The following is a 25242-nucleotide window of genomic DNA, read 5'->3' on the forward strand; positions in this document are numbered from 1 at the left end:
TGGAGGCATAACAGAAATTAGCATCAGCATCAGATCTCTGTAAACGAAAAAAGCATACAAACACATATTTTTTTCGAAACATATTGCGTGTGTACTAATACATGCAAAGAGGTTCTCTCAGCGCTGTCTCTACGCTCTCTCATGATGACGCGTCAGCACCCGAACGCCAGAATCGAAGTCTCTGGGGTATTCGAACTGGTAACCCAGCGTGTGACACTTCCTAGTAGGAACTGGCACATCTATATAATGTATGGTTAGTGGTCAAGGTTAGGAAGATATATCGATTGGAGAGGGAGAGTAAGAGTTTGACTGCGGAAGCAAGTACACGTGCGTAGAGAACGGAGAAAAAGAAACTTATCTGTAAACACTCGATATTGAAATTAATACAATAAAACGACGTACGGCGTATATCTTAAGGAGTTTCTGGAGCAGATTCTTACTCACTTGTAGGGAGCCCACCAAGGACCCCTACAATTTGGGGGCTCGTCCGGGATAAGACCACAAGTGAATGTATATTCGTGTACAAGTGGCCAATACCATCAAGTTTTCCGCAGCATTGTGAAATTACGACGAACGAAGCATCGAAGATCAGACGAAAGCAGATGCCGAGAAACGGCAGTGTTCGTTCAAAGTGCAGAGAGCAGAGATAGGTAACGACGAATGCTACAAAACGACGCAGACTCGAAATTACAAAGCAACTTCAACGACGTTATTCGTTTTTGTCTATATTGCGAATGTAGGGGAAAGCAGCAAACGGCGAAAAACCAACAGTGGCACTTCGCACGGCCACGTGCGGCTGGTATACCCTGCGAACGAAGACGACGTAAGGAAGACATAGAAGAAGAGCACATGGTTTGTCGGCGTGTATTGGAAAAGACGATTCTCACATATGATGTCTGTATACGTAAGTATTGAAAATATGGAATATATGTAAGGTGTAAAAAATTTTAGCAAGCAGATTCAACGAAAACTACATATTGTGGCAAATATTGTAATATGCAACGCGAAGAAATTTTAGACCTAACCGTAGCAGAGTTGAGAGAAAAATTGAAAGAGCTACATTTGCAGCATTCAGGTGTTAAATCAGTTTTACGGAAGAGACTATATTCGTATTTTAGACTAGATCAAGACGAAAATTAAGAATCTGTATACGAAGAAACGATCAATATAACTGGGGACGAACAGACATATACGCACCAATTTTAAATATTTAAATATTTTTATAGCATGTGTACCTAGGCAAGTCAATCCCAACTAGATGAAGAAAGTATTATTGAATATATTATTGAGGGCATTCCAGATTCCAAGCAAAACAAAAGCTTTCTGTACCAAGCAAACAATTTCAAGGATTCGTTGTTTCAAATGTGGAATTAGTAATCATATAGGAAAGCATTGCAAGAAAAGTGCAGTCAAATGTTTTCATTGCTATCAGCTAGGTCACAAGGCAAATCAATGCGAGGCAAAAGGTTCACGAATGGCAACAGAGAAGAAAATTTCAAATGTTCATCAATTTTCTCAGACCAGTTTTAATCGGGCTTTTAAGAATGTCGAAAATGGTAACGAGGATATCACTGCATTGTTTGATTCTGGCAGCGATATTTGTACCATGAGCGAGAGAGTCTACAGAAAGATTTTCCCAGTTGCGTTGAAACACTTTATAAAAGAATTTTCCATTGATTGTTGTTGATGCTAATTGTTGTTGATTGTTGTTGCTAAGTTGGATGACATTCTTTTGAAAATGTAGTTTCATGTAGTCCGTGACGATAATACCTTGTACGAAGGTGTAATTGGAAGTGATGTTCTTGATTTTGTCAGTGCAAGCATAGGGAAGAAAGGAGTTTTCTTTCATTCAATAAATGACATGCTCTTCCCCTGTAGTGCTTGTCGCTGAGAAGGATGGCTCAAAAAAAATTTGCTGTGATTATAAAAAACTTAATGAAAAGATAATTCGTGACAATTTTCCAATGGCGTTAATCGACGATGTTTTACTCAAGCTTCAGGAAGGACGTGTTTTCACTACGTTGGACTTGTTCAATGGGTTTTTTCACGTACCAGTAAATGAGGATTCTCGTAAATATACCTCTTTTGTCACACAGAGTGGACAGTATGAATTAAATTATGTACCATTTGGAAGACTAACTCCCCTCCGGTGTTTATGAGGTACATGTATGCTGTTTTCAGACCATTGATAGATGACGGTATTTTGATTTTGTATATGGACGATATTATTATGTGCAAGGGATGTGCAAAAAGGACTTGAAAAATTACAGAAGGTGTAGAGCATCGCAGAGATTTCAGGATTACGCATAAAATGGTAGAAATCGCAAGTGTTACAGAGAAAGGTTAATTTTTATACCCGATACTCAAAATGAGTATTGGGGTATATTAGATTTGTGGTAAAAGTGGATGTGTGTAACGTCCAGAAGGAATCATTTCCCACCCCATAAAGTATATATATTCTTGATCAGCATCAATAGCCGAGTCGATTGAGCCATGTCTGTCTGTCCGTCTGTCCGTCCCCTTCAGCGCCTAATGCTCAAAGACTATAAGAGCTAGAGTAACGATGTTTTGGATCCAGACTTCTGTGATATGTCGCTGCTACAAAAATATTTCAAAGCTTCGCACCGCCCACTTCCGCCCCCACAAAAGGCGAAAATGTGTGGCATCCACAATTTTAAAGATACGAGAAAACCAAAAACGCAGAATCGTAGAGAATGACCATATCTTTTAGACTGCGGAATCTGAATTGGATCGTATTATTATTATAGCCAGCATCAAGAAAACAATTTCATTTTTTCTCGCCCTGTTTCTCTCTAACACACACGTAGCATATGCGGCTTTGCTTAGAGTAAAACATTAGCGCCTAGATCTCAGAGACTATAAAAGCTAGAGCAACCAAATTTGGTATCCACACTCCTAATAAATCGGACCGAGACGAATTTGTTTCAAAATTTCGCCACACCCCCTTCCGCCCCCGCAAAGGATGCAAATCTGGGGATATTCCCAAATCTCAGAGACTATTAAAGCTAGAGTAACCAAATTTGGTATCCGCACTTTTGTTAGATCTCACTATAAAACGTATATCTCAAAATTTCGCCCCACCCCCTTCCGCCCACACAAAGGACGAAAATCTGTTGCATCCACAATATTGCAGATTTGAGAAAACTAAAAACGCAGAATCATAGATAACGACCATATTGCTGAATTTGGATCAGATCGGATAATTTTTATAGCCGAAAAGAAAATAAACAATTTTCAGTGGCTACGCAGCGCCCGACGTCACGCTCAGACTGATTTTCTGTCTCTCTCGCACGCACTCTTTGTCGTGTCGTTTAATATTAGCGGCGTCTGCCGGAGGAGAGCCATACTGACTTAGTATCGGGTATAACTGTAGAGTTGCGGTGTCCGCAGCAACTCACAACGTTCCCCCTCGTTTCCTTTTTGTATAGTGCTAGACTGGTTTTATAGTCTGCCCAGTGAGTATCCTCCTTAGTTCGTGTGGCTCTATTGCTTAGACCTCTAGTTGCTTAGACCACCAGGGGGGTTTCTTTTTCCCCCTTGGTCTGGTAGAAGGGCATGCTGCCTTGTAGGCTTTGTTGCACGCATCCGTAAACCTGTTCACAAGACGGTTTAGGCTGTCTTCGGTGTTCGGGCAATTAGGGGCGTTAGGAGGGAGTAGTTTCTCCAGGGTTGGGCTATATTTTTCCCAGTTGGCTTTTTTGGGGTTGATATAGTCGGTGGGTTTGGGGATCTCGAAGGATAATATCGTCTCGATAAACATGTGGTCTGAGAAGGATTGGTCTCCTAGGACTTTCCAGCTCTTGATTGTGTCTAACAGTTTGTTTGAATAAATTTGAGTCCAGGATGAAGCTGAACAGTGACTCACCCCTTACATTCGTGTCAGTGCTCCCCCATTAGGTGTGGTGGGCGTTGGCATCGCAACCTATAAGAAGGTCTTATTCCGTCCTTTCGATATCGCTGGCTATTTTGCGAACAAGGTCGTTGGAAGGATCATCCTCCTCGTGGGCCATATAGGACGCCACTAGCCTGGGATGAGTCCCGTTTATCTCTGAGCTTGCCGCCGTGTTATCGCCATCGCTATAATTATGGAGCAGAAAGATATTTAGGTGCTTTCTCGCAAGTATGAAGGTACGGGTTTGACCTTCATTTTGGGATACAGTGATCTTGTATTCAATCGTCCCTAATCCACAGACCTTGTTTCCTACCACCCAAGGCTCCTGGATCAGGATTACGTCGGCTACGCTCGCGTCTAAGCGGAGTATGAGGGCAGCCGATGCTGCTTTACAGTGGTGGAGATTGATCTGAAGGATCCTTAGGACCATCTTCAAGGTTCTCCATCACTGTAATGTCTGCGTCCGAGTCGTCCGAGACCCACTCTCGGCACATTGATTCGAAGTCAAGCAATAGCTCCGTCTCCGAAGAGAAGCCTTCTTGGTCTGGCTCCAGCTCGTCGTCAGGCGCTTCGATCTCCGCAGCGCCATCCTGCACGTCTGGGTTGACGACAGGAAGCGCCGCGGCCGCCGCGTCCGCTTTCTACACCTTGATGGTGACCGAGCTGAAGCCGAAGTTTAGCTCGCCTTTTGCTGCCTCTATCGGGGCCAGCGACTCTTTGTTGAGGACGAGCACTGCCTGGTTAGTCGGCCCTTGTGTCGTCTCAACCTTGGCTACCTTTCAGTCCGAGGTCGGTAGGCCTGGGTTGCACCTCTGCAACATCTTGAGGATGCGCTCTGGCTCTTTGAAAGTGGCCGGCACCCAGATTCTCGCCCTCGGTCTGCTGGGCACCTCGCTCCAGTCGACTGCGACGAGTTTCGCACCAGGATAGACCTCGCTGACCTGCGCCACCGCAGTTTTATATAGCTTTACGGAGCGCTCGCCTTCGCAGGCAATTATTTTAACATTGCCCTGGAACCACACCATATAATTGCAGACTGCCGAAAGTCCTGGGTCCTTGTCGAGGAGGTCGAAGAAGCGGTCGGCCAGTGCCGCTTCCACCCACTTCCACTGACTCCTTGGAATATTTCCCTCTGCGCTGCCTTTGTCGAGGACGCCAATTAGAGTCCTCTCCTTGGCAATCTGCGCAAAAGAGACATTTGGCAGCACTCTGGAGCTCTTTGCTGCCGGTCCCGGTGTCTCCTGCGAGCGCTGCCTCTTGGCTTGGGGAACAACCTTTTTCTGTTCCATGGTGAACTCCGGGAGCACGGCCGAAGCCCATTCCACCTTCTGCAGCCAGTCGACTGATGGGCTGGCTTCACTGCTGGCGTGTTGCCGACGTAGTATGTGCCCTGCACTCCTCTTTTCGGCATAGGTGTAGCGTTTGGCTTGGGCGCTTGTCGACAGCAAGCTCCCTCCGCTTTACCAGAAGGTCGGGCAGCCGCAGTATAGCTTAGCTTTCCTTCCAAGGTGTCAGCTTCGGGATTTTCCTTGCCACCCATTCCGGATTCGGGATGGGACCCCCTCGGGTTCGCACAGGCACCTTCCACCTTACAGGTATTCCCTGCTGTAGAGCCGGTTGGGCCAGGCCTTTAGGCCACTGCCTTTCCGTGCTTGGGATTGCTTCCAGTTGGCATTTGGGGAGTACCGCACTCATCTGTCTTTTTTGTGATTTTTTGTTTTAAATTTTTTTTTTATACATCCAGTTCCCACGTGATGCAGAGAAAGGGAAAGGTCAGCCCGGGCAGAGATCCACGTTGCCCGGGTAAGGCATCATTAGAACAGGGGGCTGCCAAGTCCCTGTGCCCTACGTTAGTGACTGGGTTAGTTTTTATGCCGGGCCCCCAGCCAGGCTGACTCTCGGCACGGGTCGAGTAACACACTTAGTCCGGCCCGGTGTGAGGTGGGTGTTGGGGTTGGGATGTGGGTAGGTATCGTGTAGGGATAGGAATGTGTGAGCTACTTATTGAGGCGGCACCACAAGCGCATCGTTAGTGCTGCTACCTAGCTAACACCCGCTGGCTGTCCGGGACTGCTTATTTCGGTACTCTCCCGTGAGGGATACCCGCTTATTCGCAGCTGACCTACCGAGGTAGGCCGTTCGCCATCCGCAACCCGCGACCCGTCCGGTGGCCTCGGCTAGGCGTTCTTTGAGCCACCTCACGAGCTCATCTCACCAGATCCCAGAGCCCATAAAAATGGCCTGTCCAGTATCCGTGCCAGGATTTTATAGTATGTGGTAAATCTTAGTAAAGTAAAAAAAAATAAGTAGTAAAAAGACCCAAAACAAGAACCAAACTTAAATTTCAGTTCTAGCGGCCAGCAATACTAGAACACACACACGCAAAGTACGTGAGGATGCGTGTGCACCCATGCATTTAAATATTCTGGAGGCATAACAGAAATTAGCATCAGCATCAGATCTCTGTAAACGAAAAAAGCATACAAACACATATTTTTTTCGAAACATATTGCGTGTGTACTAATACATGCAAAGAGGTTCTCTCAGCGCTGTCTCTACGCTCTCTCATGATGACGCGTCAGCACCCGAACGCCAGAACCGAAGTCTCTGGGGTATTCGAACTGGTAACCCAGCGTGTGACACTTCCTAGTAGGAACTGGCACATCTATATAATGTATGGTTAGTGGTCAAGGTTAGGAAGATATATCGATTGGAGGGGGAGAGTAAGAGTTTGACTGCGGAAGCAAGTACACGTGCGTAGAGAACGGAGAAAAAGAAACTTATCTGTAAACACTCGATATTGAAATTAATACAATAAAACGACGTACGGCGTATATCTTAAGGAGTTTCTGGAGCAGATTCTTACTCACTTGTAGGGAGCCCACCAAGGACCCCTACAATTTGGGGGCTCGTCCGGGATAAGACCACAAGTGAATGTATATTCGTGTACAAGTGGCCAATACCATCAAGTTTTCCGCAGCATTGTGAAATTACGACGAACGAAGCATCGAAGATCAGACGAAAGCAGATGCCGAGAAACGGCAGTGTTCGTTCAAAGTGCAGAGAGCAGAGATAGGTAACGACGAATGCTACAAAACGACGCAGACTCGAAATTAAAGAGGAAAGAGGACGGAAAACTCCATTCCATCTACAAAGCAAGGGAGACTTCAACGACGTTATTCGTTTTTGTCTATATTGCGAATGTAGGGGAAAGCAGCAAACGGCGAAAAACCAACAGTGGCACTTCGCACGGCCACGTGCGGCTGGTATACCCTGCGAACGAAGACGACGTAAGGAAGACATAGAAGAAGAGCACATGGTTTGTCGGCGTGTATTGGAAAAGACGATTCTCACATATGATGTCTGTATACGTAAGTATTGAAAATATGGAATATATGTAAGGTGTAAAAAATTTTAGCAAGCAGATTCAACGAAAACTACATATTGTGGCTAATATTGTAATATGCAACGCGAAGAAATTTTAGACCTAACCGTAGCAGAGTTGAGAGAAAAATTGAAAGAGCTACATTTGCAGCATTCAGGTGTTAAATCAGTTTTACGGAAGAGACTATATTCGTATTTTAGACTAGATCAAGACGAAAATTAAGAATCTGTATACGAAGAAACGATCAATATAACTGGGGACGAACAGACATATACGCACCAATTTTAAATTCGGTAAGCGAAGCAATAGTTGATAGTTTAATAAATATGGCGTTCACATTAAGAGACATCAAAGATTCCCTTTCAGCATTTACGGGCAATGGTTCTCCGGATGTTGATGACTGGCTACGTGATTTTGAACTTAATGCAGTGAATTGGAATGATCTGCAAAAGTTTTTTTATGGCAGGACATTAGTGAAAGGTGCAAATTATTTTTGAGCAGCCAATTTGGCATTAATGATTGGAATTCTCTGAAGGAAGCACTAAAACGTGAATTTATTGAGAAACTAACGGCAAAGCAAGTTCATAAGCTATTAGAAAATAGAAAGAAGACCTTATGGGTCTTTAGACTGGGAAGACTTTAATTGAATATTTTTATAGCATGTGTACCTAGGCAAGTCAATCCCAACTAGATGAAGAAAGTATTATTGAATATATTATTGAGGGCATTCCAGATTCCAAGCAAAACAAAAGCTTTCTGTACCAAGTAAACAATTTCAAGGATTCGTTGTTTCAAATGTGGAATTAGTAATCATATAGGAAAGCATTGCAAGAAAAGTGCAGTCAAATGTTTTCATTGCTATCAGCTAGGTCACAAGGCAAATCAATGCGAGGCAAAAGGTTCACGAATGGCAACAGAGAAGAAAATTTCAAATGTTCATCAATTTTCTCAGACCAGTTTTAATCGGGCTTTTAAGAATGTCGAAAATGGTAACGAGGATATCACTGCATTGTTTGATTCTGGCAGCGATATTTGTGCCATGAGCGAGAGAGTCTACAGAAAGATTTTCCCAGTTGCGTTGAAACACTTTATAAAAGAATTTTCCATTGATTGTTGTTGTTGCTAATTGTTGTTGATTGTTGTTGCTAAGTTGGATGACATTCTTTTGGAAATGTAGTTCCATGTAGTCCGTGACGATAATACCTTGTACGAAGGTGTAATTGGAAGTGATGTTCTTGATTTTGTGAGTGCAAGCATAGGGAAGAAAGGAGTTTTCTTTCATTCAATAAATGACATGCTCGTCCCCTGTAGTGCTTGTCGCTGAGAAGGATGGCTCAAAAAAAATTTGCTGTGATTATAAAAAACTTAATGAAAAGATAATTCGTGACAATTTTCCAATGGCGTTAATCGACGATGTTTTACTCAAGCTTCAGGAAGGACGTGTTTTCACTACGTTGGACTTGTTCAATGGGTTTTTTCACGTGCCAGTAAATGAGGATTCTCGTAAATATACCTCTTTTGTCACACAGAGTGGACAGTATGAATTAAATTATGTACCATTTGGAAGACTAACTCCCCTCCGGTGTTTATGACGGTATTTTGATTTTGTATATGGACGATATTATTATGTGCGAGGGATGTGCAAAAAGGACTTGAAAAATTACAGAAGGTGTAGAGCATCGCAGAGATTTCAGGATTACGCATAAAATGGTAGAAATCGCAAGTGTTACAGCGAAAGGTTAATTTTTATACCCGATACTCAAAATGAGTATTGGGGTATATTAGATTTGTGGTAAAAGTGGATGTGTGTAACGTCCAGAAGGAATCATTTCCCACCCCATAAAGTATATATATTCTTGATCAGCATCAATAGCCGAGTCGATTGAGCCATGTCTGTCTGTCCGTCTGTCCGTCCGTCCGTCTGTCCGTCCCCTTCAGCGCCTAATGCTCAAAGACTATAAGAGCTAGAGCAACGATGTTTTGGATCCAGACTTCTGTGATATGTCGCTGCTACAAAAATATTTCAAAACTTCGCACCGCCCACTTCCGCCCCCACAAAGGGCGAAAATCTGTGGCATCCACAATTTTAAAGATACGAGAAAACCAAAAACGCAGAATCGTAGAGAATGACCATATCTTTTAGACTGCAGAATCTGAATTGGATCGTATTATTATTATAGCCAGCATCAAGAAAACAATTTCATTTTTTCTCGCCCTGTCTCTCTCTAACACACACGTAGCATAGGCGGCTTTGCTTAGAGTAAAACATCAGCGCCTAGATCTCAGAGACTATAAAAGCTAGAGCAACCAAATTTGGTATCCACACTCCTAATATATGGGACCAAGACGAGTTTGTTTCAAAATTTCGCCACACCCCCTTCCGCCCCCGCAAAGGATGCAAATCTGGGGATATTCACAAATCTCAGAGACTATTAAAGCTAGAGTAACCAAATTTGGTATCCGCACTTCTGTTAGATCTCACTATAAAACCTTTATCTCAAAATTTCGCCCCACCCCCTTCCGCCCACACAAAGGACGAAAATCTGTTGCATTCACAATATTGCAGATTTGAGAAAACTAAAAACGCAGAATCATAAATAATGACCATATCTATCAGATTGCTGAATCTGGATCAGATCAGATCATTTTTATAGCCAAAAGGAACAAATCAATTTGTACTGGCTACGCAGCGCCCGACGTCACGCTCAGACTGATTTTCTGTCTCTCTCGCACGCACTCTTTGTCGTGTCGTTTAATATTAGCGGCGTCTGCCGGAGGAGAGCCATACTGACTTAGTATCGGGTATAACTGTAGAGTTGCGGTGTCCGCAGCAACTCACAACGTTCCCCCTCGTTTAGGTTACATTATAGAGAAATAAGACCATCTCAAAATAAAACTTCGGCAGTTGAAAATTTTCCAATTCCGAGAGACAGAATACAAGTTCAACGCTATTTGAGCCTAACTTCCTATTTCACTGACCACTGACAAACTTGATGAAAAAGGATGTTTCTTTCAAAATGGGTGAAGAAGAGTTGGCAGCATTTAATCAGTTGAAAGTTTATTTATCCTTTTCTCCTGTTTTAAAGTTGTTTAGTCATAAAGGCAAAACTGAAGTTCACTGCGATGCAAGTATGTATGGGTATGGAGCCATACTTTTGCAAATGGACTCAGAGGATCAATGTTTCCACCCGAAAAGTATCCTTCATACGAGCTTGAAGTACTCGCTATAGTACAGGCTTTAAAGAAGTGCAGAGTGTATTTTCTTGGGAGAAAGATACAAATTATTACTGACTGTAATGCTTTTGCGTTAGCGATGAGGAAACAAGATGTTTCATTGAAGGTATCTCGTTGGGCCATATTTTTTCAGGACTTAGATTATGAAATTGAGCATCGTTTAGGGACAAAGATGAAACACGTCGATGCATTGAGTAGAGTGCATTGTTTGTTGTTGGAAGATTCACTGAGACATCGAATAAAGCAAGCTCAACGTCAGGATATTTGGATATCAGCAATTTGTAAAGTGCTAGATTCGGGTTCTTACGATGACTTTTATTTGAAGTATGACATTTTGCACAAGGATCCAGTTAAAGAGTTGATCGTAATACTATCTGGGATGGAAAGCGAAATCATAATGATTGCTCATCGTCAGGGTAATTTTGGTGTCAAAAGAACTATCGATTTACTGCAGCGCGATTACTTTATTCCAGAGTTGTTAGGGAAAGTAGATAGGATTGTTAAGTCGTGTGTGGAGTGCATTGTGAGCAACGCAAAATTTGGAAAGAAAGAAGGGTATTTGAATGTAAATGACAATCTGATGAGCCTTTGCAAACTATCATATTGACCATATTGTACCGATGGAGTTGACTAAGAAACAGTATAACCACGTCCTAGTAGTTGTCGACGCTTTTTCTAAATTTGTCTGGCTTTATCCAACAAAGAGTACAGGCGCTGATGATGTGGTTGATAGATTGCAGAAACAGGGCGAAGTTTTTGGAAACCCGAAGCGTGTGATCACAGATAGAGGCATTGCATTTACTGCTATTGTTTTCGAGGAATATTGTAAGGAACAGGATATCCAACATTTGCTGATAGCGACAGGAGTGCCACGTGGTAATGGACAGGTAGAACGAATTAATAAGGTCGTTACTACTATGTTAACAAAGCTTTGCGCAGAAGATCCGAAAGCCTGATATGCTTTGTATGCTTATTCGGGCGAAGCCCGAGTGTAAATTTAGTACCATCTTTCTATTGCCTATCAATTCACTTTCTGTACCTTTGCCTTTGCTCGCTCAGCACCATGCTCTCATCTCATCATCTATTCATTATGTATGCTCGCTCTTGTTATCTTTTCTATCCTATGCTGTCGCTAAGCCGTCAGCAGCTGCGCCTGCTCTTTTTTAGTTACCACTTGATGTAGTTGGAGAACAGACATTTTTTGTTCCCAATATATTACTTTGGCTCGAGATCCGCTCGCTTACCAAGTTTATAACTCTTCTATAATATTTGTAAAAGTCTCTGGCATCTTCGGCTACCTACAGTCAAATTTATAACGTTTTCCGATATAATTAATTTGTGAAATTTTTTAACAATTATAGTCTGCGAAAAAGTTCGTTGTCTCAACAACGCTAAGGGTTAAGAATATATACAAAAATTCGTCAGTGAACAACCTTCCGCATCCACTGACGATAGCGGACAACACGAACGAACTTCGGCTCCCGACGAGAACACCTTATATTATTCCATCATGGGCAGAATCAGATTGCAGGTGCGTAACTTTTCGGCTGATCTAATTGCTGAAAGCTCTTGCCACCCTTTATCTCTCTCCTTAAGTGGCATCAAATCTTATCATTATAATTATTATTATTAATTAATTATAACATCACTACAAGTACAGTAGCCAAGCGGAAGTTTTTTTAATTTTTATTTCCGTGTATTTCAACCACATTTTTGTTGTGTATTTTATTCGTATTACTTCTATTTTATGAAATATTATTATATTTTTTAATTATTAATTTTTTTTTAATAAAAAACATTGTGTTGTCTTTCGAGCGTTTACTGTACTTGGGGACATAGTATACTATATTTATTATTGACATATAAAAAAGGTCAATAATAAAACTTTTTTCCCAATTTATCTGATATTGCCTTCCAGAAAATAAATTATAAATAAAACGATATGAATGAATTTAAATAAACCTGCTTATTTCCCCAAAATCAGCAAACAGCTTGCTGAAAAAACAAACATGCTTGATCGATCAAACTAAGCTGAGCTAATTTCAGCGAGCTTTTTCAGCTTCCAGTTCAGCTCGGTCTGCAATGTGCGCACTTGCATCGGTGCAGTCTTTGTTTTTTCAGAGCTTCTGCTCCGATTTCAGCTACAGTGTCCCCGAGCCCTTATTCTTAGAAAAAATGTTTTCGGCTCTGAGGAACAAATTCCATTTCAATATTCGTTCGACGCCTCATGGTACACGCGCGCGTACTGGTACGTCAGTTCTCTTTTAGGCGAAGGATAGTCTCTAACCTGCTATTCGGCTTAACCAATTCGTCAATGCCTGGGCAGCTAATTCATCCCAAAATTCATCAACAAATACACAGTCTTTGGGGATGCACAGATTATCCCAACCTTAAAGCAAATATGTCTCGTCATGCCCAAGACTATTTGTAATTGTGTAATTGGACATTCCGTTTTGAACTATTCGCTTGTGCGAGGGGACCGTCTTTTGCTCGTCACCAAAGATTACAAAAATACCTGACCGATAAGCATATCGTTTCTACGCCTTTGTATTTGTTGTAGGATTTTAGGACCAGACGAATCTGAGTAGTTAGCGCACCGCGGTCAGAGACGTAGCATAGGTAAAAAGAGAATTGAAACCCCTCGCGCGCTCTCTGTCTACAGGGCGTAACTAACTAACTAACTTTTTGGTCCCTCATGCAACATCTTGGTATTGTTTATTCATTGGAACTAGGCTTAATTCAGAATTCGAAAATTTAATTATAATAAGCTAGACTGGACTGGACATTGGTACCACTAGATAATGAATTAGAAATCGCTCCCTCAGACAGGGCTTGCGAGAAAAGGCGAGCACGAGGCAGGTGAAGTCTACCACAGTAAATTTTTTTTTCATTCTGAATTCTGCATTCTAGTACGAGTATATATGTATAATCATTCTGCTAACTAGTTTTCTCACATTCACGACCATCCACCATCCATTTCGGGGATGGTCCGTAAGATTTTGCCGCTCCGAAAATTTCCCAGTTAGTCCACCATCCATTTTGGATGTTCCTAAACCGCACGTTTCTATGCGATAGTTAGCCGATGGTTTTCAAATGCATCTCTGAATAATTGTCATTCACAATGGAAAAATGGTATTCACTGCGAAAACGTAAACAATGATTGTGACAAAATTAACAAAAAACAACAACAGAACAGCTTGGAAGGACGGCAGACCAAATTTTCGAAAAACGTATTAATAAAATGTATTTAGTGCCAGAAAACTCCTCCAGTGGTACGTTGAATAGATATATTTGTTTTTTATTGTTTATAATATATAATATTATTACACAATGCAGCAAACAAGAGAACAACAGCAGGCGGCAGGGTGAAATGGAGTGCCGCGCTTGAGTGCCTGCTGATTGACATATGGCAGGAGAAAATTGAAGATTTGCGCGGACCACGCAAAAATTCACATGTGTACATGGAGATGGCCAAGTCCATGAAGGAGGCTGGGCTTGAGCTTGGATGGGGCGAGATAAGGACAAAGCTCGAGAACTTGACCAAAAAATACAGGTAAATATTATTGACTCTGCCAAATAAAAGATTGTGAAACCTACTATTTTTTTATACTTTGCAGGATTGAAACATGGATAAACAACATGGAGCAGAGCACATTGGACAACGACAGTAAGTTTTATTAATTTATTGCTAAAAAAATATATTTCATTTAAGGTGTTCATTGCAGATCCTGATGAGTACTTTTCGGATATTATTGAGATGGACCTGGACGGATCTTGTAGCTCCAGCACCTTGTCTGGGCCTCCGCCAAAGAAAAAGAAAAAGACCGACATTTCGTTGCTGGCAGAGATCGCCCAGGAGCGTCTCGAACAACAAAAGGACCACCACGTTAGGCAGGAGAAGATGGTGCAGGACTTGATCAGCACCCAAACAAAATTCCAGAACGACTTATTAGAAGTTTTAAAAAATAAAAATAAATGAGTTTTTAATTTTCATTACGGTCTACACAATATTTTGCGATTGCAGATCGTATCTGTTCTGCTGACTGATTAAAGTCAGCAGAACTGTTGCTGGTATCGGGCTGTTCGCGCTGCTCATTTGTTGCAAGCTCCCAATTTCATCATTTAATATATTGTGTAAAATACAACAGCTCATTATTATGGCGCTATTATTTTTGTGGTGGCTGTCAAGACCTTTTCCGATTATTCGAAATCTGGCTTTTAAATGCCCAAATGCATTTTCCACCACTCGCCTAGCTTTGGAAAGGTTGTAGTTAAACGTGCGCTGTTCCAAAGAGGCGACTGTGGAAAACGGGTAAGGTTTCATCAGCTTTTTAGAAAACCTAAATGCCGAGTCCCCGATAAGCATTACAGGGACGTTTACTCCGCTTATTTCCTTGGCTTTCTCTTGGAGTAATGCCGATGCTTCGATATGTTTTGCAAGGCTTGACTTCTGGTATATCATCGAGTCATTGCACCTTCCTGCAGAGCCGATATTTACATATGTAAATCTGTATCTAAAAAGAATCGGATTTAAATAATTTAGGACATTAAACCAACTTGCTAAATACATATTTTTGTGCAAGATATTTGCATACCTATAATCCACTAGGGCAAACAAGACTGTGGAATACCAGCCCTTATAGTTATGGTGGTCTACTGCCTCAGCTGCTGGTGGTTTTATTTCGATGTGGCATCCATCTAGAATAAAAAGGAAGTTTAAAAACCAATTTATATGTAAACATATTGCTGAAGTTCTTATTGATTTCCTACCAATTGCACCTAGGCACTGAGGAAACCCAATTGCCTCGAATCCCTTTACGCACTCATCAATTTTGTCGGAAGTTAGGTGATTGGGCGACATGTACTCCTTCGAAAACTCGTCGATAAGTGCTCTGCAAAACTCGTGCAGGATATTACACACACTGTTTGGAGCTACACCGAAAAGCCTGCCAACTGTTCGGTACTCAGAGGACGAGCCCAAAGTGTATAGCGCAATAGCGATGCGCTTTTCCAAAGGAATTGCAGCTCGGCAGTTGGTGTCCTTCTTTCGCAGCACTTCAAGCCGATTCACTAAAATATCAAAGCAGGGCCTCTCCATTCGGAAACTCTCTTTGAAAAACGCCTCGTTGTTTTCTGGTACATCTTTCTCCCAAAATGTCCCGAACCGCTTCTAAAACCATAAAATATGTCCTTGTACTTTAAACTTTGGTTGAAATTAGTAGAAGTACTCACAAACGACCATAACCTTCCTGGCTTTTGTGTTTTTATGGCAGTTACCCAGTCAAGCATCTCATCTTCGTCAAAGTTAAAGTCATCATCGTCATCATCATTATTCAACATTATTAGTTGGTGCAAGAAAATATTTTGCTGCTGTGCAACCACAGCCGAAATAATTGCTATATCTTCATCATCCATTATAATAACCAAGAATTAATAAATCTTCCGCGCAAATTTAATGAACTTGTTATTGGCATCAGCTGTTTTTGACGGATGGTGGATGGTGGCAGTGTGAATCGGAGTTTCACATCTGTCAAAAAATCCCACCATTCCCCCGGGATGGGCTCAGTGTGCAGAGCCTATTAGTCCACCATCCTTTTTGGATGTTCCTAAACCCCACGTTTCTATGCGATAGTTAGCCGATGGTTTTCAAATGCAATGGCGAATAAATGGCAGACGACTGACAACATAGAACAAATATTTCTATGCTCTGTAAATGCTTTATGTTATGCATAATTTATTCTTCAATAATGAGTTTTTTTTTCGGACATTATGGAGTTGGATCTGGATGGATCATGTAGCTCCAGCACCTTTTCTGGCAACAAGGGCCCCCGCCACAGCGAACCAAAAAAGACGACACTTCTTGGATGGCAGAGATAGCCAGAGAGCGACTCGAAGAGCAGAAGGACCTTCAAAGGATGAAGGAAGAACATGAAATGAGGCAGGAAAAGATGGTCGAGGACCTCATCAGCACGCAAATTTGTTTGCATATTTTGCTGTTGAACCACGGCCGAAATAATTGCTAGATCTTCATCATCCATTATAAGAACAAAAATTAATAAATCTTCCGCGCAAATTTGATGCACTTGTTATTGGCATCAGCTGTTTTTGACGGATGGTGGATGGTGCCAGTGTGAATCGGAGTTTCACATCTGTCAAAAAGTCCCACCACTCCCCCGGGATGCCTATTAGCTAATACCAGATTAAATTATTTAATTAAAAACATGTTAAATTAAAATCGTTTATAGCGGGATTTAACAGGGAGCCTTATTTTAGGAAGACCATTTTATGTATCGCAAAGTAAAAATTGCACTACGTCACTTATCAGTTGACATCAAGGTCAGTGATGATCGACAACTACATATACATACATATATATATGTACATACAGTGGGGAGCAAAAGTGAATATGTACTCATAATCACTGACTTTCGCCGCCCATAACAGACAAACGAACAAAACCAAGCAAACCAATTTTTTCCCCATATAAATACTTGTATTCTTAACAAAATAAACAATAATTACAAGAACGAATAAGAATTTTTCAAAGAAATAAAAACAAAAAAACTCGCATGTACTTTGCACTTTTTATAAAAATTTAAGTAAATCTTAATATTAACATTTTGTGCATAGACCCATATTAGGTATTACGTATTGAATACGGTTTGGAATTCTCTATCAAATTCCCAAAAATATCTTTTGGAATACGATTGCATTTCGCATCTACATGTCTTCAGAGATCGCCGAGGTTAGATGGCGCTGATTACTTCTGCCCAAGCCGTCGTTTCACGATTGACCTTAGATTTTCAATCGGATTAAGTTCGGTTCTTTGAGATGGCCACTCCATCAACTTCGGATCCCTGCCTTGTTAAAAAGTTTTTTAAATTCGGGATAAATGCACAAAATGTTAATATTAAGATTTACTTAAATTTTTATAAAAAGTGCAAAAGTGAGTATTTATATGGGGAAAAAATTTGGTTTGCTTGGCTTTAGTCAGTAGCGAAAGTCAGTGATTATGAGTATGTACTCAATTTTGCTCCCCACTGTTCATATGTACCTACATACATATGTTGTATATATACGATTGTGTGTTTAGAAAGACGTGAAAACCGGGAGTGATCGACGTAGCAACATTAAAAATTGTGCGCTAGACTCGCGAGGTGGCTTTTTAAAGAGTGATTCGAGTGATCGCGAAAAAATGTCGGAGTTTAATTTAAACAATCTTAATGAATGCTTGGAGAAGTACTTGCCAATTGATAAACTAACCGAGGTCAAACGAATTTTGTATGGTCTTGAAGAAGAGTGAGTACATCTTAAAAACAAACCTTTTAAGCAGGACGAAAATAAATTAGACGAGTACATCTTGAAAAAAAACAGGATGAAAATAAATACAGTGAAAAATAGGGCATAAACTGTTTCCTCCATAATTTACATACATGTTACGTCCAGATTTTTTTGAGTTGAAACTTACATACAGTCAAGGAAAAAAGTCATCATACAGCACCGATTTTTCAATATTTCGGGTTTTTGCAATGAAAATTAAAAAAGTTGGTATGCCATTATTTAGGACACTTAAAGTTATTATTATTTCAGAAAAAAAACTTAAACAAAAATGATGTATACTAAAGTTACAACGAAAAAACATAAAATGTTCACGGAAAAAAGTGTACATACAGCCTCTATGCTTTTGTATTATAGTCTCAAAGTCATCTTAATATTAATACTTTTTATACTTTTAATATTTGGTTAGTCCACCATTGGCATCTATTACAGCCTGTAGTCGTCGGGGCATCGATGCCACCAAATTTTCGGTTGTTGTGGGCGGAACTTCGGCCCAAGCTCGAATGAGGGCGGTTTTGAGGCTTTCCCGACTGCTGATGTTATACTTCCGTACCAATCTTTCTAAAATTTCCCAAAGATGTTCGATTGGGTTAAGGTCTGGCGATTGGGGTGGTGAACGAAACTGTCTTGGGGCATAATACAGCAAACAATCACGCACAACATGTGCGGTGTGCTTTGGATCGTTGTCCTGTTGGAAGATCCAACTGCTTCCCAGGCTCAATGTATCCACCGATGTTTCCAAATTTTCTTCCAATATCTTCTTATACTGGAAGCGATCCATATTCCCTTCCACAAACACCAAATTACCTACTCCAGGCGACGCCAAAGCGCCCCAAACCATTACACTACCACCTCCATGCTTGACGGTGGGTATTATGTTTATAGGGTCAAGAGCGGTGTTTGCCTTTCTACAAACTCTGGAACGGCCATCACTTCCAAAAATGTTGTATTTACTTTCATCTGTAAATAAAAAGCTTTTCCAAAAGTTTGGATCCTTATTTAAGTGCGCTTTGGCGAATTCCAGGCGCAAAATCCGATTCTTTTCTGAAATCAATGGTTTCTTTCGTGGAACTCGGCTCTTGAAACCATCCTTGTGCAAAAAATTGGCAATTGTTTTTGGGTGCACAATGACTCCTGAACACTTTTCGATGTGTTTCGCCAATTTTGGAGCACATCGGTGGATACATTGAGCCTGGGAAGCAGTTGGATCTTCCAACAGGACAACGATCCAAAGCACACCGCACATGTTGTGCGTGATTGTTTGCTGTATTATGCCCCAAGACAGTTTCGTTCACCACCCCAATCGCCAGACCTTAACCCAATCGAACATCTTTGGGAAATTTTAGAAAGATTGGTACGGAAGTATAACATCAGCAGTCGGGAAAGCCTCAAAACCGCCCTCATTCGAGCTTGGGCCGAAGTTCCGCCCACAACAACCGAAAATTTGGTGGCATCGATGCCCCGACGACTACAGGCTGTAATAGATGCCAATGGTGGACTAACCAAATATTAAAAGTATAAAAAGTATTAGTATTAAGATGACTTTGAGACTATAATACAAAAGCATAGAGGCTGTATGTACACTTTTTTCCGTGAACATTTTATGTTTTTTCGTTGTAACTTTAGTATACATCATTTTTGTTTAAGTTTTTTTTCTGAAATAATAATAACTTTAAGTGTCCTAAATAATGGCATACCAACTTTTTTAATTTTCATTGCGAAAACCCGAAATATTGAAAAATCGGTGCTGTATGTTGACTTTTTTCCTTGACTGTACATCTATACATGTACATACATACATAAATATACATATGCCACAGATAGGCATTCCAACTGTAGTTCGTTCTGTGCAACCCCCGCATATGTATCTTTATAAATAAAGATGTGTACAACATAATTTTAATTATAGAACTAGCATAAACGTATGTACATATGTACATATGTAGATAGTTGGATTTGTTCGTAAGTATACACATATGTATGTACATACATATCATATATAAATACAGTAACGAACTTAAGTATTAGCACAGCAATACAATTTTTTTTTACTGCTGTTTTAATAGCTTTCTCTAGCAGACTCCGGTTTTCACTTACTATTGAGTTCGGCGGTTTCCGCCACAACCAATCGATATTTTTTTAATATATCATCATATCTTGCAAAGAAAAACATCCGACCTCGTTGTTTCGTAAAAATCCAGAAAACGGCCAAAACGAGCTTTAATTTTTTGAACTCTTGTTTTGAAGCAAAACGACAAGACATCTCATATGCAACATCTGTGTGTTTAGCATGTCTGGCCAACGTGTGAAACAGTTGAAAATTAAATTGCTGATGGTATGAAAATTAATTTTTTGCACTTACATTTTGAATTAAATATGGCGGGAAACAGCTGTCTTTACCCAGTTATTCTGTTTCACGCATGTCACGAGAAAAATCTGAGCTCTTACGAGCACACTTGTGCTGTTATGAACAAAATTCAGAGCCAAATTTAAGAGAGAGCCTGATGTAGCGAAATAAAAAAGTAGCTTACAAATGTAAATGGAAACAAATATTCTAAAATTAAATTAAAATTGGTCTTTAGGTAGAGAAGGAATAAAAGAAGTTTAAGAATTTACCTTAGAACATAGGTTCCTCTCTTTCTCTTCAGCTTACAAGCTGAAAATTAAGGTTACGTTGGCTGTGGTACGAAAAATCTCAACTCCCCAAATTAAACAAACTAAAAGTTTACCAGAGCTTACTCAGAGCTCGTCAGACCTGTTTTGGCTGAAAACGTAATTCGTAAAAGTAAGTGAAAACCGGAGCCTGCCAATTTTTATATGTTACATCAATTCATATACCGAACAACCGTTTGACCAAACCTCTTAATGCCGCATTTTGCCGTTAAATTCCATTTAGTTCTTTGCCAAATGCCATTTTACCGTTAAAGACTAATTATTTAAATACAAATTTATGGTTATTTTTGTATAAAATGAAAGGGCTGTATTTCGAGTAGCGGAATTTTATCCATACATTTTTACAAAAAATACTTTAAAGACTATTGAATGTACCTGTACATATACACCAAAAACACAAGGAATGAATAAATAAAAAAAAAATAAATAAATAAACCAGATGTTAAACATTTTTTTCAAATAAACTAAACCTTGAAAAAAAAGGTAATACAAAATTTTAAAAGACCAAGTCTATAAAAATAAGTCTCTTTGCTTCACAGCGTCAAAAATAAGTTCAATTTTGTTGCCTAATTGTAATTTGTGTCATTGGTCAGTACAATAACATATTGCGTTTTCCTGGTAACAGCTGACCCAGCCCTATTGTACTTATAACATGCGCGTAACAGAACTTATGGGTAAAGGCAAATGTTTCCCTCCAGCTTCAAAATGCAACAAATTTATTTTTTAACCATTAGCAATTTACGATGGTAATGATAAAATTAAACATATTGATGACAAAACTTTGTGAAAACAGAAGCACATAAATATGAAAACGAAACGTTTTGACTGTAAACGCAAAATGCAAAAGTAAGTATAAAACCAGAGCCTGCCTGATTATGTCATTAATATGGAAATCATCTATTTTTATTATCTAGTGTTGTGGGCCATTGTGATAGTCAGCAATTACACCAGTTTTTTGAGGAACAATCGCATTTTCAGAACAATTCTCAACAATTCTTATTTTCGTAATATAACTTACATATGTATAATTCTGTCACTGAAAATTTACTGCATAGGCATTAATCTGATGGTGCTGCACTGTGATGAGATGGTATGGCAAGATAGTCTGATGTCTGGTTCTTCTGTTGCAACATTGGTGGCTCCGGTGATGTCACCGAATCGAATGGATTTAACTCACTGATTTTGATGCTGGTAGTTGACGAAACTCACGCAAAATTCGCTGGCTTTTCAGTACTCGGGAAACGTATTGCATACGTATTTGCATTACAGTTGTGAAGCATGCCGATAGGATGAGAAGGACATGGTCATATTTATGGGGCAGACACGAAGGGGCTTTAATGAGCTGACCGTTGGCTTCAAAAACCAATACGATCGGCTCTTAGCCACGGATACCTATTTTAGCGATTTTTAACTGCTGATCTGCAAATGCTAACAGTCACTCAACCGCTCGTTGCCGTAAAACTGACTTCGACCAATCAAAGTGTGCAGAAGCTGATGTCGTTTGCCACTCCAAGGGCAACGACAGGTGATACAAATACGGTAGCCGACTTCATCACCTTGGCACCTTCCCGTGCTACTTTCACCAGTTCAAAAAACTAACTTCCTCTCTTGTTGTACCTTTTCAGAATGGTAGAGGATTACGCAGTAAGCTCGGCACTCTTTTTCGGGAAAGTGTCGGATTTTCATCCCACGTTATTGTCCGAAGTTTTGGCAGGTCACAACTTTTAGAAATGAACGTTCGACTCGACGTGCTGGAGGGGTTATCATTAAAGTGAACTTAAGCTTTACGTCGGAACATTTCACAGTCCAGGCTAACAAAAAACTGGAATTCCTGTGTGTACGATTGATTCATTATTTGCTCGTATACCACCTTCAATTTCTTCTCAATTTCTCAACCTTCTTAATTTACGAGCAGCATCTGTTTGTTTTAATAACTGTTTCTTCCTCGCAATCAGGTAAAGGTCATATGATAGTTCTTGGTGACTTCAGCTTGCCAAGTACTGTTTGGTCTAAACGAGTCTTATAACCTAGTGCCCTTTTCACGATATGACTTTGTTGACGGCTTGCTTGACCTGTCCATGTCTCAAGTCAACCATTTAACAAATTCTTTGGGTCGATTGCTTGATCTGTGCTTTGTATCGGATACTTCCATAGTGTCGCTCACCGGAGCCCTTCCGCTCAATATATCAAAGACGCCTACCATTCTACTTTTAAAGTGTCGCTCGATAAAGGACCAACTGTATTGGATCGGTCGAGTAGGCTATCTGAACGTATCCGCCGCTTTCGTAAGCTCGAAGCTTAATAAGCTTAATGTGAAACTTAATAACTTTAATACGGATTTTTATTTTTCCGATCTGTACTCGTGTACTGATGTTTAGAGAGGCACACACAATTTTTACAGTGTACTTAACACATTTTTGTGTCCCGCTTTACTGCTCGACTAGATTTGGAAAACCCTCTACACCAAAGAGTAATCCAGTCTAAAAAACTTAAAATCGAGACTATCTCGCTATATAATAGCTCGGTCAGACTTTTCAGTTCTTAGTGCTCAATGCTATAAGAACTACCTATATCGATGCAGGGTAAGTTTTTCACAGTACCCAAAACAGCTATTGCCGCGCCGGGCAACGCCTTCGAATCCGGGGCCGTACGTTTGATAAGCCTCCCGCGTTTATTCTTCAAGTTTAGCTTTATTCAGGTGTTTCATTTACAAGAATCGGGGTAGGGGTATTAAAGTGTGGGGAGAGCGAGCTAAAAAACTTTTCGCCGCTTCCTCTCTTTTCGTTCTTGTTCTTCCTTGCCTTGCTTATGTCTGCCATTCGTCCACATTAACTTTGCTTAGTGCTGTGAATGTATGTGCTTACTCTAGTACACTGCTATTAGTAAACCTCCCATCCTTAGTTAACAGTAGAAAAATGCTTGGTGTTATATTTATGCACAACTTGTTCAGGGGTGACATAGACAGCCCTGATCTGTTGAGCCGCATAAACTTCACGGTTCCTATTAGACTTACTAGAAATTTTACACCGTTGTTCCTTCCGCTTTGTAGATCGAATTATTCCTTGCATGAACCGTTTAGGGTCTCATGCTCGGATGATAATTCCCTCTACCTTATTATATCCACCACTAAATCTCTTCCTCTTATTAAATTACTGATCCTTACACACCTTCCTAGAAATTAGTATTTGTAGTGGTATTTGTATTTTGAATGCATGCCTAGTTCTCTTATTAATTTTAGTGCTAATATTCCTCGAATATTAGTTAAATAGCTATCTTTCCTGCATACTCGCGTAACAGCCTTCTGATGGTTTCAGACGGGCCACTTGACGGTGCAGTAATTTCATCGCCTCTTGCAAGATGCAGTCTGACTAATGTAACAAAGCGTAGAATGCCATCAGCCATCGTTTTCTGAAGCTGTCCACGATCTGCCTTGCACGTTGTCGGACACGATTCTCTTGGGGACTCCTCGACGGGCTACGAATATTTCCAATGTTAGCATGAAGGCGTCTGTTGACAGGGAGTTTGCCAGCTCGATGTGTACTGCTCGCACGGTGAGGCACGTGAATAGTACTTCCCATCGTTTTTCGCGTGGTCTTCTTACGTTTACCTGCAGTGTTCCAAAGTAGTCGATACCTGTGTTCGTGAATGACAGTGTTAAGACCTTAAAAGAAAAGTCTAGACATTTGCGAGTTGAGTTTTAAATTCAAACTAAATTGTATTCTTAAAATCAGAGCCTTATATGTGATTTGACAATGAGGTAGGAGGTACAATTTGGTAGTCTATAATTATCGTTAGACCTACGCAGAGGATACACTTTACTGAGGGTGTCTATTTGAGTACATGCTTACATTAGTTTTATTTTAGGACCGCATTTGTTAAGTGTTTTCTCCACTTGTGTTTTGTTGTCGTATCAGATCTCTGTTTACACCAGTGCAGTCATAACTTGTCTACTTTATGTTATTTCTTTAGAGTTCGGTGTTGTTACATGAGTGAATGTGTACAATAATCTATTTATGTTTAAACATTCTGCAAGGGGCCGAAAGTGGCATTGTATTGACGATAATATGTTCATGTTTGAACAGACAGATTGTTGATTGCTAGCTTCTCTGATGGTAAGCTTCCCACCTCCGGTGCGTCTGGAAGCGCTCTTTTATTGCGACATCTTTGGCAGGTTTTCGCTATGTGGTACAATTGTTGCATCTCGTTGACGACGATCTCAGTAAGCTGATGCTGAAATGTCTTCGTACCTCTTAATCTGCTCATTTACAAACTCTCATAGCACCTTGTCGAATGCCATGCGAGATTCTAGGCACCGAAGTCGTCACATTGCCATCTCTCTAAAAGAAGGAAGTTCCACTTTTTCGTATCGCCAGAGAAGTCCTGTCTCTCATCTCTTCAGTTCGCTGCGAAACCTCATGGAATTGTCCAGTATTGTATTTGCTCTTTCATCCTCTTTGGATCTGAGTGTGCTCTTCGTCATACTTATGCCTACTGCGTCTAATGAGAAACTCTCTTTTTTACGGCCATAAACGGACCACCCAACCACTCCAAGTTTCACGTGGTCCAATCCGATGATCAATGACGCTTTCGCGTCCTTGTAGCTGAGTATCGGTAGCTTTTCCAGGTGCGAATGAGATCTTAGGATTGAGTCGTCCAGCGTCTGCTTCGGCAGATCCAGGTTTTTTACTGTTCTCACGTT

The 25242-nt window shown here is 40.6% G+C and overlaps 3 protein-coding genes across 4 annotated transcripts in view; 2 read left to right on the forward strand and 1 right to left on the reverse strand.

Moving 5' to 3' along the window:
* Window positions 1–13718: 13718 nt before the first annotated feature.
* On the forward strand, window positions 13719–14525 carry LOC6603613. The gene is made up of 4 exons (XM_002028551.2): window positions 13719–13804; window positions 13869–14085; window positions 14150–14199; window positions 14258–14525. Exons 1-4 carry the CDS (start codon window positions 13774–13776, stop codon window positions 14509–14511), a joined length of 552 nt encoding a protein of 183 aa, XP_002028587.1. The 5' UTR covers window positions 13719–13773; the 3' UTR covers window positions 14512–14525.
* LOC113566121 (protein ALP1-like) lies at window positions 14499–16167 on the reverse strand. Of its 2 annotated transcripts, none has more exons than XM_026990247.1 (4): window positions 15765–16167; window positions 15303–15702; window positions 15128–15230; window positions 14499–15040 (listed from the first exon to the last, which is right to left on the reverse strand). In XM_026990247.1, the coding sequence occupies exons 1-4, from the start codon at window positions 15945–15947 to the stop codon at window positions 14533–14535; spliced, it is 1194 nt and encodes a 397-aa protein (XP_026846048.1). In that variant the 5' UTR covers window positions 15948–16167; the 3' UTR covers window positions 14499–14532. The 2 variants fall into 2 exon arrangements, with proteins under 2 accessions (XP_026846048.1, XP_026846047.1); XM_026990246.1 differs by having other exon boundaries at window positions 14499–15046; window positions 15765–16166.
* Window positions 16168–17619: 1452 nt separating this feature from the next.
* The window catches only part of LOC113566122 (beta-ureidopropionase), a 36833-nt gene continuing 29210 nt past the window's right edge, over window positions 17620–25242 (forward strand). Inside the window, exon 1 of the mRNA XM_026990248.1 lies at window positions 17620–17831. Within this exon, the coding sequence (XP_026846049.1) occupies window positions 17728–17831 (104 nt within the window). The 5' untranslated portion in view covers window positions 17620–17727. The remainder of the gene's footprint in view (window positions 17832–25242) is intronic.

Source organism: Drosophila persimilis, unplaced genomic scaffold (assembly GCF_003286085.1).
Source record: "Drosophila persimilis strain 14011-0111.01,24,50 unplaced genomic scaffold, DperRS2 tig00000572-arrow-pilon, whole genome shotgun sequence".
Taxonomy (NCBI): domain Eukaryota; kingdom Metazoa; phylum Arthropoda; class Insecta; order Diptera; family Drosophilidae; genus Drosophila; species Drosophila persimilis.